Here is an 18,130-nt window from a genome sequence, read left to right on the forward strand (position 1 = left end):
TCAGAAGGTGCAGTGAGGTTTTTATTAAAAAAAAATCCAAGAAACTGGATCCATAGAACGGAAAAAAGGAAGCGGACGGGGGCGCGTGACATCTGCCCGAGATGATCGCTTAATAAAAAAAATTGTTATGCGCGATCGATTTTTAACGGCACCTGAAATACGCAGAGGTGCAGTCTACCAGCACATCAACATTTTTAGTAAAAACAGTGTCCAGGCGGCTGTTGGAGCATGGTTTCCAAGCACGGAGTCCCGCAAAGAAACCATTACTCACGGACAAAATGAAGAAGGCTAGACTGGATTGGGCGAAAGAGCACCAGAATTGGACCTTGGAGGATTGGCAAAATGTTGTTTTCTTTGATGAATCAAAATTCAACCTTTTTGGTCCAGACGGCAGAAAGATAGTTCGACGAAAACGTGGGGAAAGATATCATCCGTCGTGCGTCACTCGAACCGTTAAACATTCACCCTACGTGATGATTTGGGGGTGCATGACAGCATACGGTTTAGGACCTCTAAATTTTGTACAGGGTACGATGAATGCCATTCAGTACAAAAAAGTGTTAAAAAAACATATTATTCCAACAATCGAGGACATTACGCAGTATACCGCGGACCCAATTTTTCAGGACGATTCTGCGCCGTGCCATAGAGCCCGCACTGTGAGTACAAATATATATATTTTTAAATGCATTTTGTGACCACATGATAAATAATTTATTGTTTTTTTATAGATCAATGAATTCAAGGAGAAAATTGGCTTAAAATCGTTGACGTGGCCCGGGAATAGCCCTGATTTGAACCCGATAGAAAATTTATGGGCGATTATGAAAAAAAAAGTCGGGAAAAAAAAATCAAAAAACATTGAGGAATTAAAAAAAAACTTAATTCAAGTTTGGGAAGAAGAAATAACATCAGAAATTTTAGATTCGCTTTACGCTTCTCTAAATAATAGAATTTTACATGTTATAAAAAATAAAGGTGAATTCACTAAGTACTAAATATTTTTAAATGTTATAAATATGTTTAAATGTAAAATACTTTAATTTAAAATAAAGCGATAAGAACCTACTTCTTAAATATGAATTAAAAAATAACATGTCTTTTATTATTCCATCACAAACACTCGACCATAAATGAACCGTTATGGGTCTCTAAGGTTCGGGTAATCTGATACCTGATATATAATGGCAATTTCTAAGTACAATTCATGATTAAGATTTTTTTATTTTAACCTTGAAATAACGAGTAGTCATCACATATGTCAAACAATATAAAAAAAACTAATTAAATATCAAGAATAATTCATTATATGTCAATTTTAGTTTTTTTTGAGAACTCGTAAATTTATTTGTCTTGCGGTGTATATAAAAAATCCAGTTATTATACAGCTTAGTACTGAGAGTTGTATGGAAAGGGTAAGGGACGGTGAGGTGGAGTGAGTAAGGAAGGGTGAGTTTACATATTTGTCGGGAATTTCAAAATACAATTGTATTAATTAAAGTTTTATCAGATTTTTTTTGTTTTGGATATCTATATTTTATTACTTTTAGAGTTATTTATTATTATGCCTTAATTTGTAACAGAATGAAAAAGTTTAATTTTATACAAATTAAAAAAATGATTAGGTGAACTCAGAGAAATTATTATTAGAAAGTCCGCGGCATTGTCGTCACCTCTAATTTTTCAACACCTTGTATTCCGGAGCCGTGTAAACACGTGATTATATAAACCATGCGCTGTGTCCCGGCCCCGTGTTTTCACGTGGTTTACCAGCTGTCTAAAAAAATGCATTATTTGACATTTAGTGATTATATAAATAAAGGTTAAGTATTCAAAAGGTTATAAATTAATTTGTATAAATTTCTTAATATTGTTCTTTATTTACTATTTTGTTTTCTCATGTATCTCTATAATAATGTATGAACTTATATGTATATATATGTATGTGTGTATGTTTTCATATGTAAATTTATTAAATATTTTTCTATGTACCCTATACCTACATATGTTGGTATATTTCCTTATTTTTACTTATTATTGTATTTTTTAGTTTTTCTTATGTTATCTTTAATTTTAACTAAATTTACACACTTATGTTTCACTGCTGCACTTGAATGTAATTTCTAATCTATGTAAAAGCCCGTAGGGCGTGTAAATTAATAAATAAATAAAAAAAATGAAAAAAATCACACTCACGAAAAATAAAATACTTAAACTTATTAAAATAGCATTATATCAACTCATTAGTTAACCCGAAAATTTTTTGATAAGTATCCTTAAGATAAAAATAACTTCATTTAATTTACTTTCATATAATTTTGAATTATCTATCTTGGTAAAACCTCTGTTTTGTATAAATACATTGAACTCCTTAATAAAGATACCAGTCTCGAAGATGTCGCGAAAGCGATGAAACCGTCACTGGATATTCCAAATTTGTGGATTAAAGTATCACTTGTCTTTTATTTATATAATACATTTAGTGACTTCTATTAGTACTTTTTCGCTGCTGGTAAACCACATTAAAAAAACACGGGACCGGGACACAACGCGTGGTTATTGTAATCACGTGTTTACGCGGCCCGGGATACAAAGCACAAAAAAAAGTGAGATCCGTTTATGCGCGAACATTGCAATGTGGTTCTCCATGAAGGCCAATGTTGGCATAATTATCATACAAAAATGGCTTATTAAATTGTTTGAAATAAACAAAGAAGTTTCAATTGATTTAACTCGGTATTTTTATGATTATGACACTTTTAAAAAACCCTTCACAAAGCATGAAATTTCACAAAAATGGGCCGGGCACAGGGTAAATTCTCTGTGTATTCGGCCGGTACTCAATGGGCCTTACTTATAAATCGGGCATAAAGTTAAGCTTGGGAATAGTGGTAGAATAATGATGGCATTGCAAAAAGTATTACTTTTACTTAAACCTCGCGTAGAGTCAAACTCGGTTTAAATCTGGAATAGCGACCATAGAAACTTATACCTGCATATTATGTGGTATAACGCTGGAATAAGCACGCGATCTGTCAAGCGTCATATTTTTCGGTAATCAAAATGGATAGTTTTTTTTTCAATTTTAAACAATTTCGAAGCCCTGCGACCTTCTCAATGCGATTCAAGTGATTTTTAATTATTTGTTTAAATTTTATCTAAAATGTTATATGTTTGTATGTGTTTTAATTAATTGTGATAAAAAAAAAAACACGAATAAACTATAGGATTCGTTTTTAACTTCTCCTCTTCTTCCTAATTTTGATTTCATTTTCTAACGGTTTTCTCCATATTCTTGATTACACTGACAGTAGTCTCGATTTGACTTGACGTTTGTTTGTGTTGTTATAAAAGTTACTGCGCACGCGCACATATCAGTGTTGACTGTTTAAAAAATTAAGCATGAATTTACCTGTGAATTGTTTTTCTAGGTAATAAATATTTTTATAAGTAAGCTTTTTTTTATATCGGTTATAAATAGTTAAACCGAGTATGGTTCTTTCTTAATATAAACCTGGTATAAGGAAATCTAATAAATAAGACCTAAGTGTTCTCTCGGGGTCCTTGTTCTCTACATTAATTTCTGAACTTACGCCTTTTAACTCAACGAATATTTCAAGTCGAAAGTACACAACTTTCTTTGATAATATTTCCAGAAACCTTGTTTTACAATACCAAGACTATCAAAAGCGAAAATGTCACATTTGTTTATTCATAAATTATTTTATTCAGGTACCTTTATTCATTTTATTTACCTTTATTACGTGGGATCATAATATTATGCTATTTTCAGGATCACGGCGATGTGTAACCTCCTGGGGATGGACTGGGTGCCCTTGGCGTACGAGCTGGGAGTGTCCACAGCCACAGTGGCCAGCGTCAGGGAGCGCGGGGCCAACGGGGCGCAGCAGGCCGCCCTCATGCTGAGGATATGGAGGGAGCAGGGAGGGCACAAAGCTCAGGGTGAGGGACATCAACCATTTTTCCTGGCAATTTTTGTCTGTGTTTTTCTTTCTCCAAAAAAGCATTCAAATAAAAAAATAGTTCAGAGATATTTATTAAAATATTGTTTTTGAACTGGTCGACCAAAATGGAATGGACAACTAGGCTTGGCAATTCATTCCAGTATGAAACTACCCTGATGGAAAGAAGGTTTTTCTTAGGATTGAGGTGAAATTGGGGTCGATAAAGCTTGCAGTTACTACCCCTTAAATTGACGTTGGGATTAAATTAGTACATTTCGTGCAGGGGGCAGTCATAGTAATAATTTATTATCTTATAACTTTCTATCAAGTCCCCTCGTCTGAAAAAGTATGCCTTATTGATTTCAATCCACCATGATAAGGGATCCTATTGAGTAATTTAGGGTATCTCTAGCATCAGGGGTTAGTTACATAATTTTTAGCCAGAGCGTATTTCGTACATCTGTTTTGCTGGATCCTTTGTTCATTGGATTTGTTTAAAAGTCATGTATTCTTGAATTCCCAGATAATTCTCTGGAGCTCGCCCTGTGTCGTATCGGGCGTGAGGATGTTTTGCTCCCGCAGAGTACTGTGGATGTGGAGAGAAGAATTCAGAGAAACATCTACCAAGAGAGACAGTCTTCTGAAGAAATTGTAGGATACAAAAGTCCAGACTCAGGTAAATAAAACACGAATACGTATTTTCACATAGACATAATTGTTTTAGCCCGAGAAACTTACTTCTCCTGGGGTGATATTCCAAACGCTCTAGCAATCGTAGAAAAGGCTGTTATCTCGCGTATTAAAATAAAAAATACGCAAGATAAAAGTGTTTTCTAGGGTCACGAGAGCAGTTCAGAATAACACCGCTGGTCGAGTAAGCAGAAAAAAAATTGTTAGTGGATTTTACCAGACGATTGGGGATTATAGATTGACTGGGTACACAATAAAAATGTCAATGGTAGGTACTCTAAACAGGTTGAAATCTTTATAGTTTTAATTTACTTTGTACGAAATGGTGACTTAAACCAGCCAATGACATTGTAGCAAGACCTGTCAATGCCCAGGCAACCATATTTTTATGCTTAAAAACCTCCTTAGAGCATAAAATCCGGTACTCATCTTCACATATTTGGATATTCTTATTCTAATTGATGGAGGTCAGTGCTAAATAAGGTCTTGACATCACTGCAACTTAAGACGATCTATTATGACGGTCCCTGTAGGTTGCTTCCCTCCCTCCAAGCCAAGTTTTCAAAAAGTTCCATGCAACTTGTTGGAAAGAGTCCAAAGAGGAGCTTCATAGTTTTCGCCGAGCCTAAAACGGCTTCAATATATGGAAAGACTCCAAACTCTCGGTCTCACAACACTGCAGGAACGCGAAAAAGGGGTAACTTGATAATGAGAGCATTCACCCCTTTCCCGAAACTGTGTACCAAGACTTGATTCTTTCTTCAGTTTCACATATAAATATCATTTAAAAAAAAACTAAATAAGCGAAAATTTAATATTTCTTTACAATCAAACCACGGAAATAACAAAACAAAGAAACTTTAAAAGCTTTCATTGTACCCCTCACTGCAGTATTGTCAATTTGTGATCAGTCAAATTATACATGGTTAGCACAATCACCTTTTTCTAATTTCCCATCACAGTGAAGGAATACAGTGTTAGTTCCGAATTGAGACCGCGGCCGCACGCTCCAGATCCCGCCTCGGAAAGAAAGAAGAACGTAGTAATACAAACAAATCAAACAACGGCCCAAAACCCAAATACATATAAGAAACTTTAGAATAATTTGCTCTTTACAACATGCACTCAAGCAACAGAAGAAAAACAATACGTATCCATACTTAATCACAGAGGAACATTAAATTATCAAGACACTACTGGCAAAATCCTAACACAGATCCTAACATGATCCCTATCGAACTCAGGCGAAATTACTTCTCGTCATAATACTGAATTCCTCACAAAAACCATTATCCTAATGCCAAAAGTAGAAACAATCCTATGCAAAGACCCTAATCGTCCTAACAATCTCTCAGACCTTAGAGCAGACGAAACGGGTCCTAGAGCATAGTCAGCGCGTGGTTCTCTTGAGTGAATGATAGAGACATACAAGATACTCAACAGTCACTATAGCTGCCTAAATTTGGATCCCATGTTCAAGCTTAAAAAAGATGTTAGTCTTCGAGGCCACAGTCTCAGGCTGGCAAACGAGATTCAATCTAAATCCACGGAAGCATTTCCTACACAAAAGGGTTGCCGATGGTTGGAATAAGCTGCCACAAGAGTTGATCTCAATGTGTAGTCTCAATGGGTTCAAAAATATACTGGATTTGTTTCGGAAAACCGCCAACAGCTAACTTTCGTTAAAGGAGATTTAAAAATATCAGCTTTTAGCTACTTGGAGAGATACATTTATTTGTTGAAGTTGGAAAACAGTTTTACAACTTCAAACCGCTCTCCTAAACAATTTACCAAATGTGACTTACAGCATTTCAGCTTTAAGATACAGATATTTACTAGCATGCATTAGTAGCTTTCAAGAGACAATTTACTACTTTTCTGAAAATAGACGTCGGACATCGCACACATAACCTGCGTGGTAACTTGCTGCATAAAATAACAAAACGACTAATCAGTAAAAAGGGTCAACATATCTCGAAAGAAATTTTAAAAACTTTCAAGCTTTTCGACTTGGATTTTTAAATTATATTAAAATTACTAAATTCCAGACAAGCCATGGTCAAAATAGCTTTGTCTTCAAAGGTGTAAAAAATATAATAATCTTCCCAATGAACTAAAAACTATTAAAAATATTATATCAATAAATAAATTTAAAGTAAATCTAAAGAAATTTTTGAAAAAAAACACGTGTAAAAACTACATTAAATTTTAATTAGTATGAATGTATTATTGTTTTATGTTTTTTCTTTTTAAATCCTATGTTTTTTTTTCTTTTTATGTACTCGTATTTAAAATTATATAAACTCTTATAAATAAACAACTACAACAGTGTAAGTCACTCTCCAGCACAAGAGTTAGTCTCTTTTTTTGGAGAGTTGCAGTGATAACATTTACTAGATGTGTAAAAGTAGATATGTATAGAATTTTAAAAAGACATTACCTTTTATGAAATTTATAAATAAATAAAAAAAATAAAAAAATAACTGTCTTCCAGATTACCGGTGACAAATTACGAAGAAAGCAATAAGTCCGGAGTCAGCAAATCGAAAGCAAATACTAGAAGAAATCTTGCAAAAATTGACTTTTAAAATTTTTATTACCATTGTGGACAATACTAGAGCCTGTATTGAATAGAAGAATTATTTCATTTATAAATAATAAATTCGATGTCTGTATTTTTTTGCAGAAATCATCGAGAAGGAAAGATTGGAAAGAACGATTCTAGAACAGGAAGACTACAATAAAGCTGATGATGATTATGCCCTGGAGAGGTTGCAGAGAGAGCTGGTGGACAAGAAAGAACCCGGAATGGATGACTCCTTCGGAGGAGATGAGTCCAAATACTCTCCAGAAGAAAAGTCGTACAAAGAAGATGGGGATGACTTCCAAGAGGGTCTTAGTGAAAAGGAGTTGTCTCTTTCCCCCTCGGAAGAAAGCGAGGAAGAAGAAGGTAATACTATTTATTTTGCACTTGAAAAAAAAAGGTGTTTGGTCAAGGGTTTTAAATTTGTGGTCATTTTCAAATAATTATCTACATAGCTGTGGTAGAGCTAAGACCATCGGCTCTCTGGTTAAGATTGTCTATATCGCTATCACAGGACAAAAACCTAACCAGATTATTAGTTGTAAAAGTGTAAAAAAAAACATAATCCATTTTGATAAGAGAGCTTTGAAGTATTTCCACTTGTGGTAGGTCCTTCTTTCTTCTATTAAATATGTTTTTTTTAGGAATTAAAAAGAGCGTTGCGGAAAGGAAACTCCAAATCACAAGAAAGCTTAGCTCAGCCAAAATCCCCGCCTCCAAACAAAAGAAAGAGTTGAAGGAAGAAATTATTCAAATCAAAAAACAAATTGATCCAGAAATCAAGAAATTCCACGTGCAACAGACTTCCCTTGTTCAACAGGTTATTATTTTTTAATCTTTTAATGGACAGTTGGTGTTAATATTAAATATTTTTTATAGCGATAAAGTAATACTCACGAAACAGAATTTTATAAATCAATTATTGATTTTCTTTCAGAGTTCACAAGAGTCCAAAGAACCTATAGGAAAGATGTCCAAAAGATCTTCAGAGGACGAAGACGCACTGAAACCAGTGTTATCACCTCCAATTGAGCATGTTGAACCAATAAAAGAAAAAGTCTTACCCAAAGCTGGACCAAGGCATATGCAGAAACATGTGAGAAATGAATCAATGATTAGATTTTCTTCCGGAGACTTTTCGGACATCAAAGTCACGCAGAAAAAACCAGATGAAAAGATCACAGAAACGAAGATAATTGAAGAAGTTACGGTAACCGGTACAAAACCTATTGTTAAGACTGAAATAAAAACGGAAACTACAACAATTATAGATGGAAAAAGTAGAACAATTACAACGGAAGAAGAAAGAGTTACAGTAAGAGATATAGCGGAGTTACCACTTAAAGAAAAGATCAGTTCTTTTGAAAGTAAAATGCTCTCAGAAAAAACTAAAGTCGATACTGATAAGTTCGAAACTAAAGTCAAACTATCCGATGAACATAAAACCAAACTTGTTGAGACCAACGTCAAACTCACAGAAGAAGCCCTGAAAAAACACACAGAAAGACAAACAACCATAACAGAATACACTGAAGAATTCATCAAAGACCAAATGAGATCACAGGTCGAAAGAACAACTAGCAAATACGAAACTAATCAGAGTGATGATCATGAAAGGGTCTTCAGAGATCCGGGTAGTCCTGATCTCGTGTCTGATTTTGCTGCTGAGCTCATGAAAGCAGAGGAAACATTCAGAGCATCAGCAGATCACACAAGAGAAAAATACAACGATAACTATTTCAAAGGAAGCCAGATACCAAAGTCTTTCCCTAGAGCGATGAGAACAGATTCAACAATCGTGCAGTTTTCATCCGAGGAAGACAATGAATACATGAAGAAGTCAACAGATTCAGAAACGGAAACCGAAAGCCAAATCGTAACAGTCAAACAACAGATTGGTCTTCTCGAAGAACAAATGTCAAGCACAAAAACTACGCCTGGTAAATTAGAACCGGTTGCAACCCCTCGAGGTAACATCCCAAAAGAAAGCGTAAGATCACCTAAATCCCCTAAACTCACAATCAACATAGAGCAAGAACTAATTGAGGAGACTGTGGAAGATTTTATTATCAAAGAAGTTAAGGTTGTGGAGCAGGAAACAGTCAAGACTCTGAAAGAAGCAGATACCGATAAGTTGAGAGTCGATTCTCTCGAAGATTCGCTACAGATTTCCTCTGATGAAGATGCCCAGATACAACCAACTGATGACGAAAGTGAATCACCAGTCAAAAGACAGCTTTCAGAAGAAATTAGTGGAGTGAAACCAGTGAGTAAAACAACATGTTTTCTAATTTTCAGATGATTATTTTGGCTATATTTATCTCCTCGGTGCCACTTCTTTAACTTATGTTTTTTCATAAAACAGTTTTATATTGCAAAAGGTTTTGGTTCTCTTTACTAAATTTGTCAAATCCAATGCTCACCAAATTTATCTTGGTAAAGGTACTGCGATTCTCACCATCATTATCTCAACAGCCCGCTTTAGACCTTGGTCTCCTCCAATATTTGTCACCATCTTCTTCTATCCTGGAATTTACTCTTCCAGGCCCTAATGCCAATAGTATCCACATCCCGCTGCATTCCATCCAGCCATCGGAGTTTGGATCTACTATGAACACTGCGATTCTAGAGAAATTATATTTAAGTATGATGGGTACAAAAATATAAGAATGTCCGGGCTGTTTTGAACCCGTAATCTTTTTCCAGATTGGCGCAGAGTCCAAGTTACCCTCTGTTGAGGCCAAAATAGAGCAGTTCCACACAATGCAGGCGAGATCCGACTCTCTGGGCTCTGATCTGTCTAGGCCATCTATTCCTAAGGGGTCCCCTTCACACTCGGGCGCAGAGAAAACAGACTCCTCTCAACTGGCAGAGCCGAGTACTGATAGGGACATAAGCATGGTTTCGCAAACTGATTCCAAGGTAATTCAGTTAAATTATCGTTGTCTTTACCATTTTCGCCATCTTGCTCAATGCTGAGCATCATGGTCTGATGGGTGTTAGGTAGTCAGGCACTCGGTGTATGATACTCCTCTATTCTCCCGACTCTGGACTAAGTTATGGGCAGCGTTCAGTGAGAATTTCTTTATTTGTTTTGTCTATCTTATAAGAGACCATCCTCTTACTCAGTTACGTAGATTTTTACGACTGTTAATAATAGATATCGTCTCTTTTGGGTGATCTCGTGGAGATCGGATTCGTTTTGATATTTCGGCTACAGTTGGAGAAGCCATCTTCAGAGTTTAAAAAATGTGATAACGTACTTATAATTTGTATCGTGTACATTTAGTGTTATTTTGTTGCATGAAGACATTGCATGTGCCTACTGCCGATTGCTTTGTCATATTTCTGTTGCAATAAATTTCTTTTCATATTTTTACTAGACGTCTAAATCTGCTATTTACCAAATCTTCTATAAGCAACTTTTGTTTTACTGCCTCAATGTCCAGAATGTGGAGATTGGTAAATTCGTCGCACAACTTGGAATTCTTTGGGGTAGATCTTCCGGCTTTTCGTGGATCTTTTCGCCATTAACACAGTGTAGGACGAAGATGGATCGGTACATTTACAAATATGTATTTATTCATAATTTTAAATGACCGATAAGAATAACATAAACATGGTATAAGAACAAGTCATGTTATGTCTCGTCTGGTAAGTGTTCAATTATGTATGAACACAATGAAGCCGGATTTGTGATCTACAGTTAAATTATTTTGTGGATTTTTAACGAGACATCAATAAATAATACCCTGTTCAAAATGCATCGAGAGCGGGTTTCTAGAACTCGATTCTTAATAAGCCAGTTTATCACGTCAATAATATTTTTTGTATGTTCAAATGTTTGCAGATGAGTACTAAGGTACCTCTTTTTATAGAGTGCATACGTTCCACGCTATAGCGTATGATATACCACGAAAAAAAACTTTGTGAACATACTGTACTTAAAAAAGATCAACGTAGAATAGGTTGCCATATATTAAATTTTTAAATTCAATTCGTGATTTTTTGTGACAATTTTTTTTATTGTAACTATTGTGTAATCTACTTTATTTTTATTAAAAAATGTTTGGTTTGCTCATTACTTTTAAGATTTTCTAAACCGGTAACAGATAAAATGGTGTGAACTGGATAGAAATTTTGTACTCACCTTAAGTTCTTTCGTTTGCCTCTCTTGTACGAGGCATGTTCAGAAAGTAAGTGTACTACATTTTTATATTTTTGAAGAAAGTGTATTTTTAAAGAAAAATTACAGGATATTGTAGATACACTTGTTAATTATTTCCACATATTTGCACAAGCTTCTTTATGTCCAAAAAAAGAGGTGGCGGTGTACAAAAATTATTTTTGATATTAAATATTCATTGATTTTTTTTACAGACTTGCTCAAAAGAGTCAAAGCCCACCCGCAGCGACTCGTTAGATGAAGCGTCACAGTTTTCCGACATGGAAGAAACCCAAATTGGCGTGGCTCAGTATGTGGCCGCCACCTCGGCTGCTCTCGGATTCGCAGCAGTAGCGACCGGGCCCGTCTCCGACTCTCCGAAGAGGAACGTCCTAGCTGACGCAAGAGCCGAGACTCTGAGGTTCTTAGACCAGGAATATATATTCAGCTCCAGCGAACAGTCAAAGAGAGTCACCAAGGAAGAAGAGAAAGCGGTTATTAAGGTAATTTAAGGACAAACTTTGCCGTACAATTCGATTCTTCAATTTTTATTACGTGTAAAAAATCATTTTTCATGTCTAATTTCCCACAGCACTGAATCTAAATAATTTATGTTTAAATTAGAAAACATGCGAAAATGTTAACAACAAAATATGTTTTTACATTGTTTTAGCCTGTCATGTCTGCACCAGTCCAAGAATCTCCAAAGAGAGTTCTAACCGACACGAGAACAGAGACCTTAAACTTCTTGGAACAAGAATATGTATTCAGCTCTTCTGAGCTAGAAGACAAGACCGTAAAGAAAGATAAGGTACGCATTTAGACCCTTTTCTTGGAAATGTATCCTGTAGGATACATATAATTGTTTTTTTTCTCAAGAACAGCAATCATTTAAAACTGCTTTACCATAATTTTCATTCGTATCTGCATTATCACAATTCATAATAAATTTTGGTTAGATCAAAAAATATTTTTGTTTGTTTTTCTGAAGCCTTTTCAACCATCAAATATGTTAAGTTTTTTGTTTAATATTTCTTAATTTAATTTTTTACTGTTTTTGGTGCGTGTTCGTTACTCTGGTGGGTACTAATAGCATAGTATGTAAGATAGCACAAGGGCTATAATTTCGTTTTTTTCTTTAAGTCTTCGGTCGTCACGGAGCGCACTGTGCTTTAAAATAAATTGTATACAATCCACTATTATCAAGATCTTTTGTTTAGTAAAGATCGCCGCCATATTTATTGAATTGGCAACCACCAGCACACACACACACACTTTTCCAAAATATGTGAAAAAATATATTTTCGTTCTGCTAAGTGAGATAAAGGTTCACAAAATCTTGTTATTGAACATTTTATTCCATGTGACTTCCGTGTTTTATCCTTTAAGGTATAGATATAATTAAAACCCTGATTGAATCAAACCTTATTCATAATAGTATACGCGCAAACCACTATGCCACGAATTGGACATAAATTAATAGTTTCAATTCTTTCAAAAAAAAAGTTTTTTGTAAAACTGATAATTAGTACACTAATTACCTTTTTTTTAAAAAAGTTTTAAAAAAAAAGGTAATTAGTGTACAAAACTAATTAATAACAGGTCGTATAATTCATTTTAGTTTTTAAAAATTGTTTTTATCACTAACGGACGACTGTATCAAAGGTAAATACAGTTCCCAAATGTATTTACCTTTGAGGGTATCATGACGTCAGCAACAATCTTGTTAAAATTTTATAACTCGGATTAAGAACAACGATATATCGTTTTTAAGCAGTCTAAGGGTTTATAATACAGAAAAAATAGATATAAATAATCTTGGATTACATTTTTGCAGACTCCAGATGAACATGGTATCAGTGCAAAAGCGAGACAATTCATCGAAACCGTTCCTGAAGATGCTGCAGCTGTCCAAGACTGCTTCTTCTCCAAGAGAATATATTCTGACTCTCTAGAAGAAACAGAACAGTACGCCACAGACACTGACTCCAGACGTGCTTCGGAGGCCGATTCAATCAAGTCGGACAAGTCCGACCATGTCGGAAAAGATTTCAAAGACAGAATGTCTAAAATATCTTCAGAGCCAGAAGAAGGAGCCGACTCCAGTCTTATAGACGATGTCAAATTCGACTCGGACAGAGAACCAAGTGTTTCAGACGTCAAGTTCGAATTCGTTAAGACAAAGAAATCAAGCAAGGAAGATTCGGAAGACTCCAAAATGACGAGCGACGCAAGTGACGCGGGGCAAGATTCTATTTTCAAAAAGATGACGCCAAAACAACACGTTCGAAATGAATCAATATCTATGACCAAATACACATCAATAGAATTGAAAGACTCTGATCTGGTTTTGATCCCACCTGAAATACCGCAGAGAGCAACCGAATTCCAGATGTTCGTGACCGAAGCCGACGACTTCAATGACGAACGCGGATCTTCCTTCGACAAGGAAGAATTTTCAGAGAAAATATCGTCGGAAAGCAGCCGCGAGATAGAAATCTCCGACAAGAAGTGGTCAGACGGAGGCATTTCCGATAAAATATCTTCAGAAGACGCCGTCACTGACAAGATATCCAGCGATAGCCCGGCGAGGGTGGAATTGTCTGATGCAAAAGCGCCGTCAGATACTTTACTCGGAGCAGCCAAGTCTCCGGATTTGGTGATCGATGATGACGATGAAAAGAGCACCGAAGAACAAATGGTTTACACGATGAAGGGAGATCTCTCGGCATTGGATAGGCTGGAATCTAAATTGGCGGAGATGAGAGGCGACGTCGCCCATGAAACCAGTGGAATTGCAACTAAATTAGATGATACATTAAGTGAGTTTTTATCGAGTTATATTTTCATCATTTTTTTATGGCTTTTGTCACCTAGCTACTAGGCTATTCTAGCCAGTCCTACAATACTAAAATATTCATTAAACATCATTCGAATTAACGCATTCTCTAGTGATTAGGGTGTTTGAGGTTTCTTAACAAAAAACAACATTCTCTGAATTTTTCAATATTTGCATTTTAGACGAATATAACCCTGGAAAATCGATAAAAACACATATATACTTCTAACAACATATTTTAACGACGTGAATTAGAAAATTTTGCAAAAAACCTCACGTAACTATCAAGTCATTTTCGAGTTTAGGCGAGATTCGATATATATATATAAATAAAGACTTTTCATTTAAACCAATCATTTTCACTAATCTTGTCTTTCTACTAAATTTATTTCACTTCCTGTATACGTCCAATTTGTTTTTAAATATATTAACAAATAGTGCCATAACTATTTCTTGAATCAGACCATTTACCGCATCCACAGATCTGCTATTGATAAAACGTTTAGCTGGATCAAAGTTGAACTTTACTTTCTGATTCCGCCTAAATGTGAAAATGTCTTTTCTGAAGCCTTTCTTCATATGAAAGTCTGCACACGCACGTTTTTTTTATAAGATGTAAGATTTTCCTTATTAAGTTTGTATTCTGTCGTTGCAGAGGGTGTGAAGCGAGCTTCGCTGGGCAGCAGCAGTGCTGGAGAGGGATCCGTGGAACTGCAGATCGGATTGATGAGTGGAAAGCGAGCATCCGACGCTCCTAGTTTAACTGACTCGAGAGACTACACGTTTGAGGAGTCAGAGGACAGCATACCACATCATCAGCATCATGAGGTCAAAAGTGAGTTGAGTTTATAACTGTTTTGTTGGTGAAGAAGATTTCTTATAAAATTCCAGATTGGTAAAACTTAAGCTCCTTGGGTCAGAAAATGGTGCAAAATTTTGTGCAAGATTTGACCCAAGAAATATTTATTATAGTAACAGTGATAATTGAATTGAACTGCACTGAACTGGGCTGGACCGCATCATGTTACCACGTTCGGTGGTCTATTTATAGGTCGCGTTTTTTTGTTCTCCACGTCTTTATGGCGGAGATGAAGTTGATGTACTCCAGAAAACGTTTCACGGGTATGTCACCCGAGTTCGTTATGAACTTATGCCCAGCGGAGATAGGTCCGATTAGGCCAAGGTATTGAAAATAACCAACTGTCTAAAAAGCAATTTTAATTTGTAATTTTCCTTAACAAAGTCGTGAAAAATCGCCCAAAAAACATTAACACATGTCTTTTTATTGATTTAGAACAAATTTCTATAGTAAAATTATATTTAAAGACCTACAAAAAATGCCCAAAATGTGTGTTTTAACACTTGGTCTAATCTGACCCACCGCCGCCACGCACATACATTTTAGACCCAGCGGACTTGAGTGAAAAGTTGATGTTCTGTGTAGGTAAAATAATTTGGCGCATGTGTGTCATCGATCTATGGACATAATAGCCATAGATGTCGATCCAAATTAATTTAATCTTTGGGAGATGTCAGACAAAATTTTTGATTTTTACGCTGAACTGCTTGCTGGTCTATTTTTTTGGCATCATTTGTAAATGAGGCGGCAAAATCAGTAGTAGTAATTCCTGTATTAGGTATCTCTGCATACAATCCACACAAATAGATGGCTTCGTTTGAGTTTTATTGGAGACTCACTGTTATACACAAAATTGTGTTTTTTTACAGAGCCCACATTTGATAAGACGCTTAGAAACATGAGAGGCGATTCTCTTGACGATGTAGAACCATTTTGTATGGATCAAGAAAATGGCTCTCCGAGACTGCCTGGAATTATAGAAAAACTGTGAGTAAATAACAGGATATTAAAATAGAAATATTCTAGTAAGTTTATTGATCTATATCTTCTTATGGTTTAAAAAAACCAGTAGGTTAGTTCAGTTAAATTGACAGTATTCAATTATGACGAAACGTCTTATGGAGTTGGGGTACATTAATTTTGCGTTCTTTTAATAGACACAAGGAGTCCTCCATTGAGCGTGTCGCCACTGTCGAGAACGTTAAGACCCAAAGTAAGACTTCCACTGAAGAAGAAAAGTCAGCCAAGCCGACGACAATACCTTTCACTTCAGCGCAGTCCAGAGAATACTCGGTACACTCTTCCCCTGATGAAGTCGAAGAAAAGATTTGTACCGAATCGGAATCAGGTAAACGTTTTTGTTACTAATATATAAATATTCAAAAAATAAGCGAAGATTCAACATAGAACCTTATTATTTATTTATTATCATATCATACACATAAAATTATGCATTGTTGCATGGGTAAATAAACCCGTTCTAAGACAGTCAAAATATAAAAATAATAATCAATACATAGAAAAAAAAGCATAGTAAAAATATTTAAAAAATAAACTTACTAAAAAAAAGACGTAAAAAAATTGTTAAAAACATAGCATTTATGCTTTAGCATAGTAAAAAAAACGTAGTAAAAACATATTAAAAATACACAGTAAAAATCAATAAAAAAACACAGTAAAAATACATGGTAAAAAACACATTAAAAATACATAGTGAAACTCATAATAAGAAAAACATAGTAAAAAAAATTATTTTTTTTAATATGTAAAAAACACTTTTAAAAGTATTATAAAGAAAACAAAGTCAAAATAAATGGTAAAAAATTCAGCAAAAATACACAGTAAAAAACATAGTAAAAAACATGATAAATTTTATATATATATTTATATTTTCGACACTTGACACCCTCATTCCAATATAACACCCACTCACCCACCCTCTCACTCACTTACACTCACACAAACACACTAGTATATATTGTACGTGTATTTAATGTATTTCTGTGGATATCTGTCATTGGTTTTATTCTCTGTATATGTTATTTGTTATATTTTTATTACATGTATTACTGTTGATATCCCCAATAAATAAAATAAAAATAAAAGAAAATAAAGTAAAAACAAAAACAAAGTAAAAAACCAAAGTAAATACACAGTAAAAATAGGTATATAGTAAAAAACATAGTACAAAGCATAATAAAGAAAACCTGTTTTTTTAAAACATAGTTAAAATATACAGTTAAAAACACAGTAAAAATACACAGTAAAAATACGTATTGTAAAAAACATAACAAAGAAAAAAAACATAGTAAAAAATAATAAGGATCTCTAAAATACATGTGTTGGCCAGCTAACAGCTAAATAAAAAGGATTTCTTCGAGTCTTAGGAAGGATATATACAGATCCTGGCTATACAAGTCCAAGCATGAGAATTGGTTTAGTCTCCCACCAGTCTGACGATTGAAAATTATAAAATTAAACTGGAATAAACGTTAGTAAAGTATTTTCATTATTATTTAATTTCAATAGAGAAACTCAATCTGTCTAAAGCATCCCATAAAATTGAACAATACTTTTGTTTCTTTTTAGAACTTGATCAAGCCAAGGTACTTGAAATAATTGAGCCAACTTCGGACGTCGAGGGTGGGTTCGCTCCGAGCTTCGACACTTCCAAACTAAAACAAGATTCTCTTGACGACGCGGATGACTTTTTTCAAGAGAGAGACGTAAGCCAATCTTTGACCCGATACTAAAACATATATTAAATGTTTTCAAATATTTGTACAGAACCACTTACCGACTTTTCTATGTCTACCGGTTTCGAGATGTACCCGTCTCTTCGCCAGGAAACCAATTAAACCAACATGCAAAACCCACTGTACACCTTCAGCATAGTTGTTGCACAAAAATAAAAAACCATCACGACATGCATTTTAATAAGCAACCCTTACATGCTCTAATTAGGTTATGAAGATATTTCATGCTGGGGAGAAATAGTTGAAAAAAGAAGGGGGGAATGAAGGGAGGG

The 18,130-nt window shown here is 34.9% G+C and overlaps 1 protein-coding gene across 1 annotated transcript in view; it reads left to right on the forward strand.

The window, feature by feature from the left end:
• LOC148280669 (uncharacterized) overlaps positions 1-18,130 on the forward strand; it is a 161,404-nt gene that overhangs the window by 110,691 nt on the left and 32,583 nt on the right. Inside the window, exons 31-43 of the mRNA XM_088228025.1 lie at positions 3,794-3,963; positions 4,489-4,641; positions 7,342-7,605; positions 7,884-8,059; positions 8,177-9,505; positions 9,946-10,161; positions 11,620-11,907; positions 12,078-12,215; positions 13,242-14,226; positions 14,899-15,078; positions 15,972-16,089; positions 16,260-16,450; positions 17,692-17,828. Of these exons, the coding sequence (XP_088084151.1) occupies positions 3,794-3,963; positions 4,489-4,641; positions 7,342-7,605; positions 7,884-8,059; positions 8,177-9,505; positions 9,946-10,161; positions 11,620-11,907; positions 12,078-12,215; positions 13,242-14,226; positions 14,899-15,078; positions 15,972-16,089; positions 16,260-16,450; positions 17,692-17,828 (4,345 nt within the window). The remainder of the gene's footprint in view (positions 1-3,793; positions 3,964-4,488; positions 4,642-7,341; positions 7,606-7,883; positions 8,060-8,176; positions 9,506-9,945; positions 10,162-11,619; positions 11,908-12,077; positions 12,216-13,241; positions 14,227-14,898; positions 15,079-15,971; positions 16,090-16,259; positions 16,451-17,691; positions 17,829-18,130) is intronic.

Source organism: Micrasema longulum, unplaced genomic scaffold (genome assembly GCF_059751315.1).
Source record: "Micrasema longulum isolate JH-2025_06_02 unplaced genomic scaffold, ASM5975131v1 h1tg000554l, whole genome shotgun sequence".
Lineage (NCBI taxonomy): Eukaryota > Metazoa > Arthropoda > Insecta > Trichoptera > Brachycentridae > Micrasema > Micrasema longulum.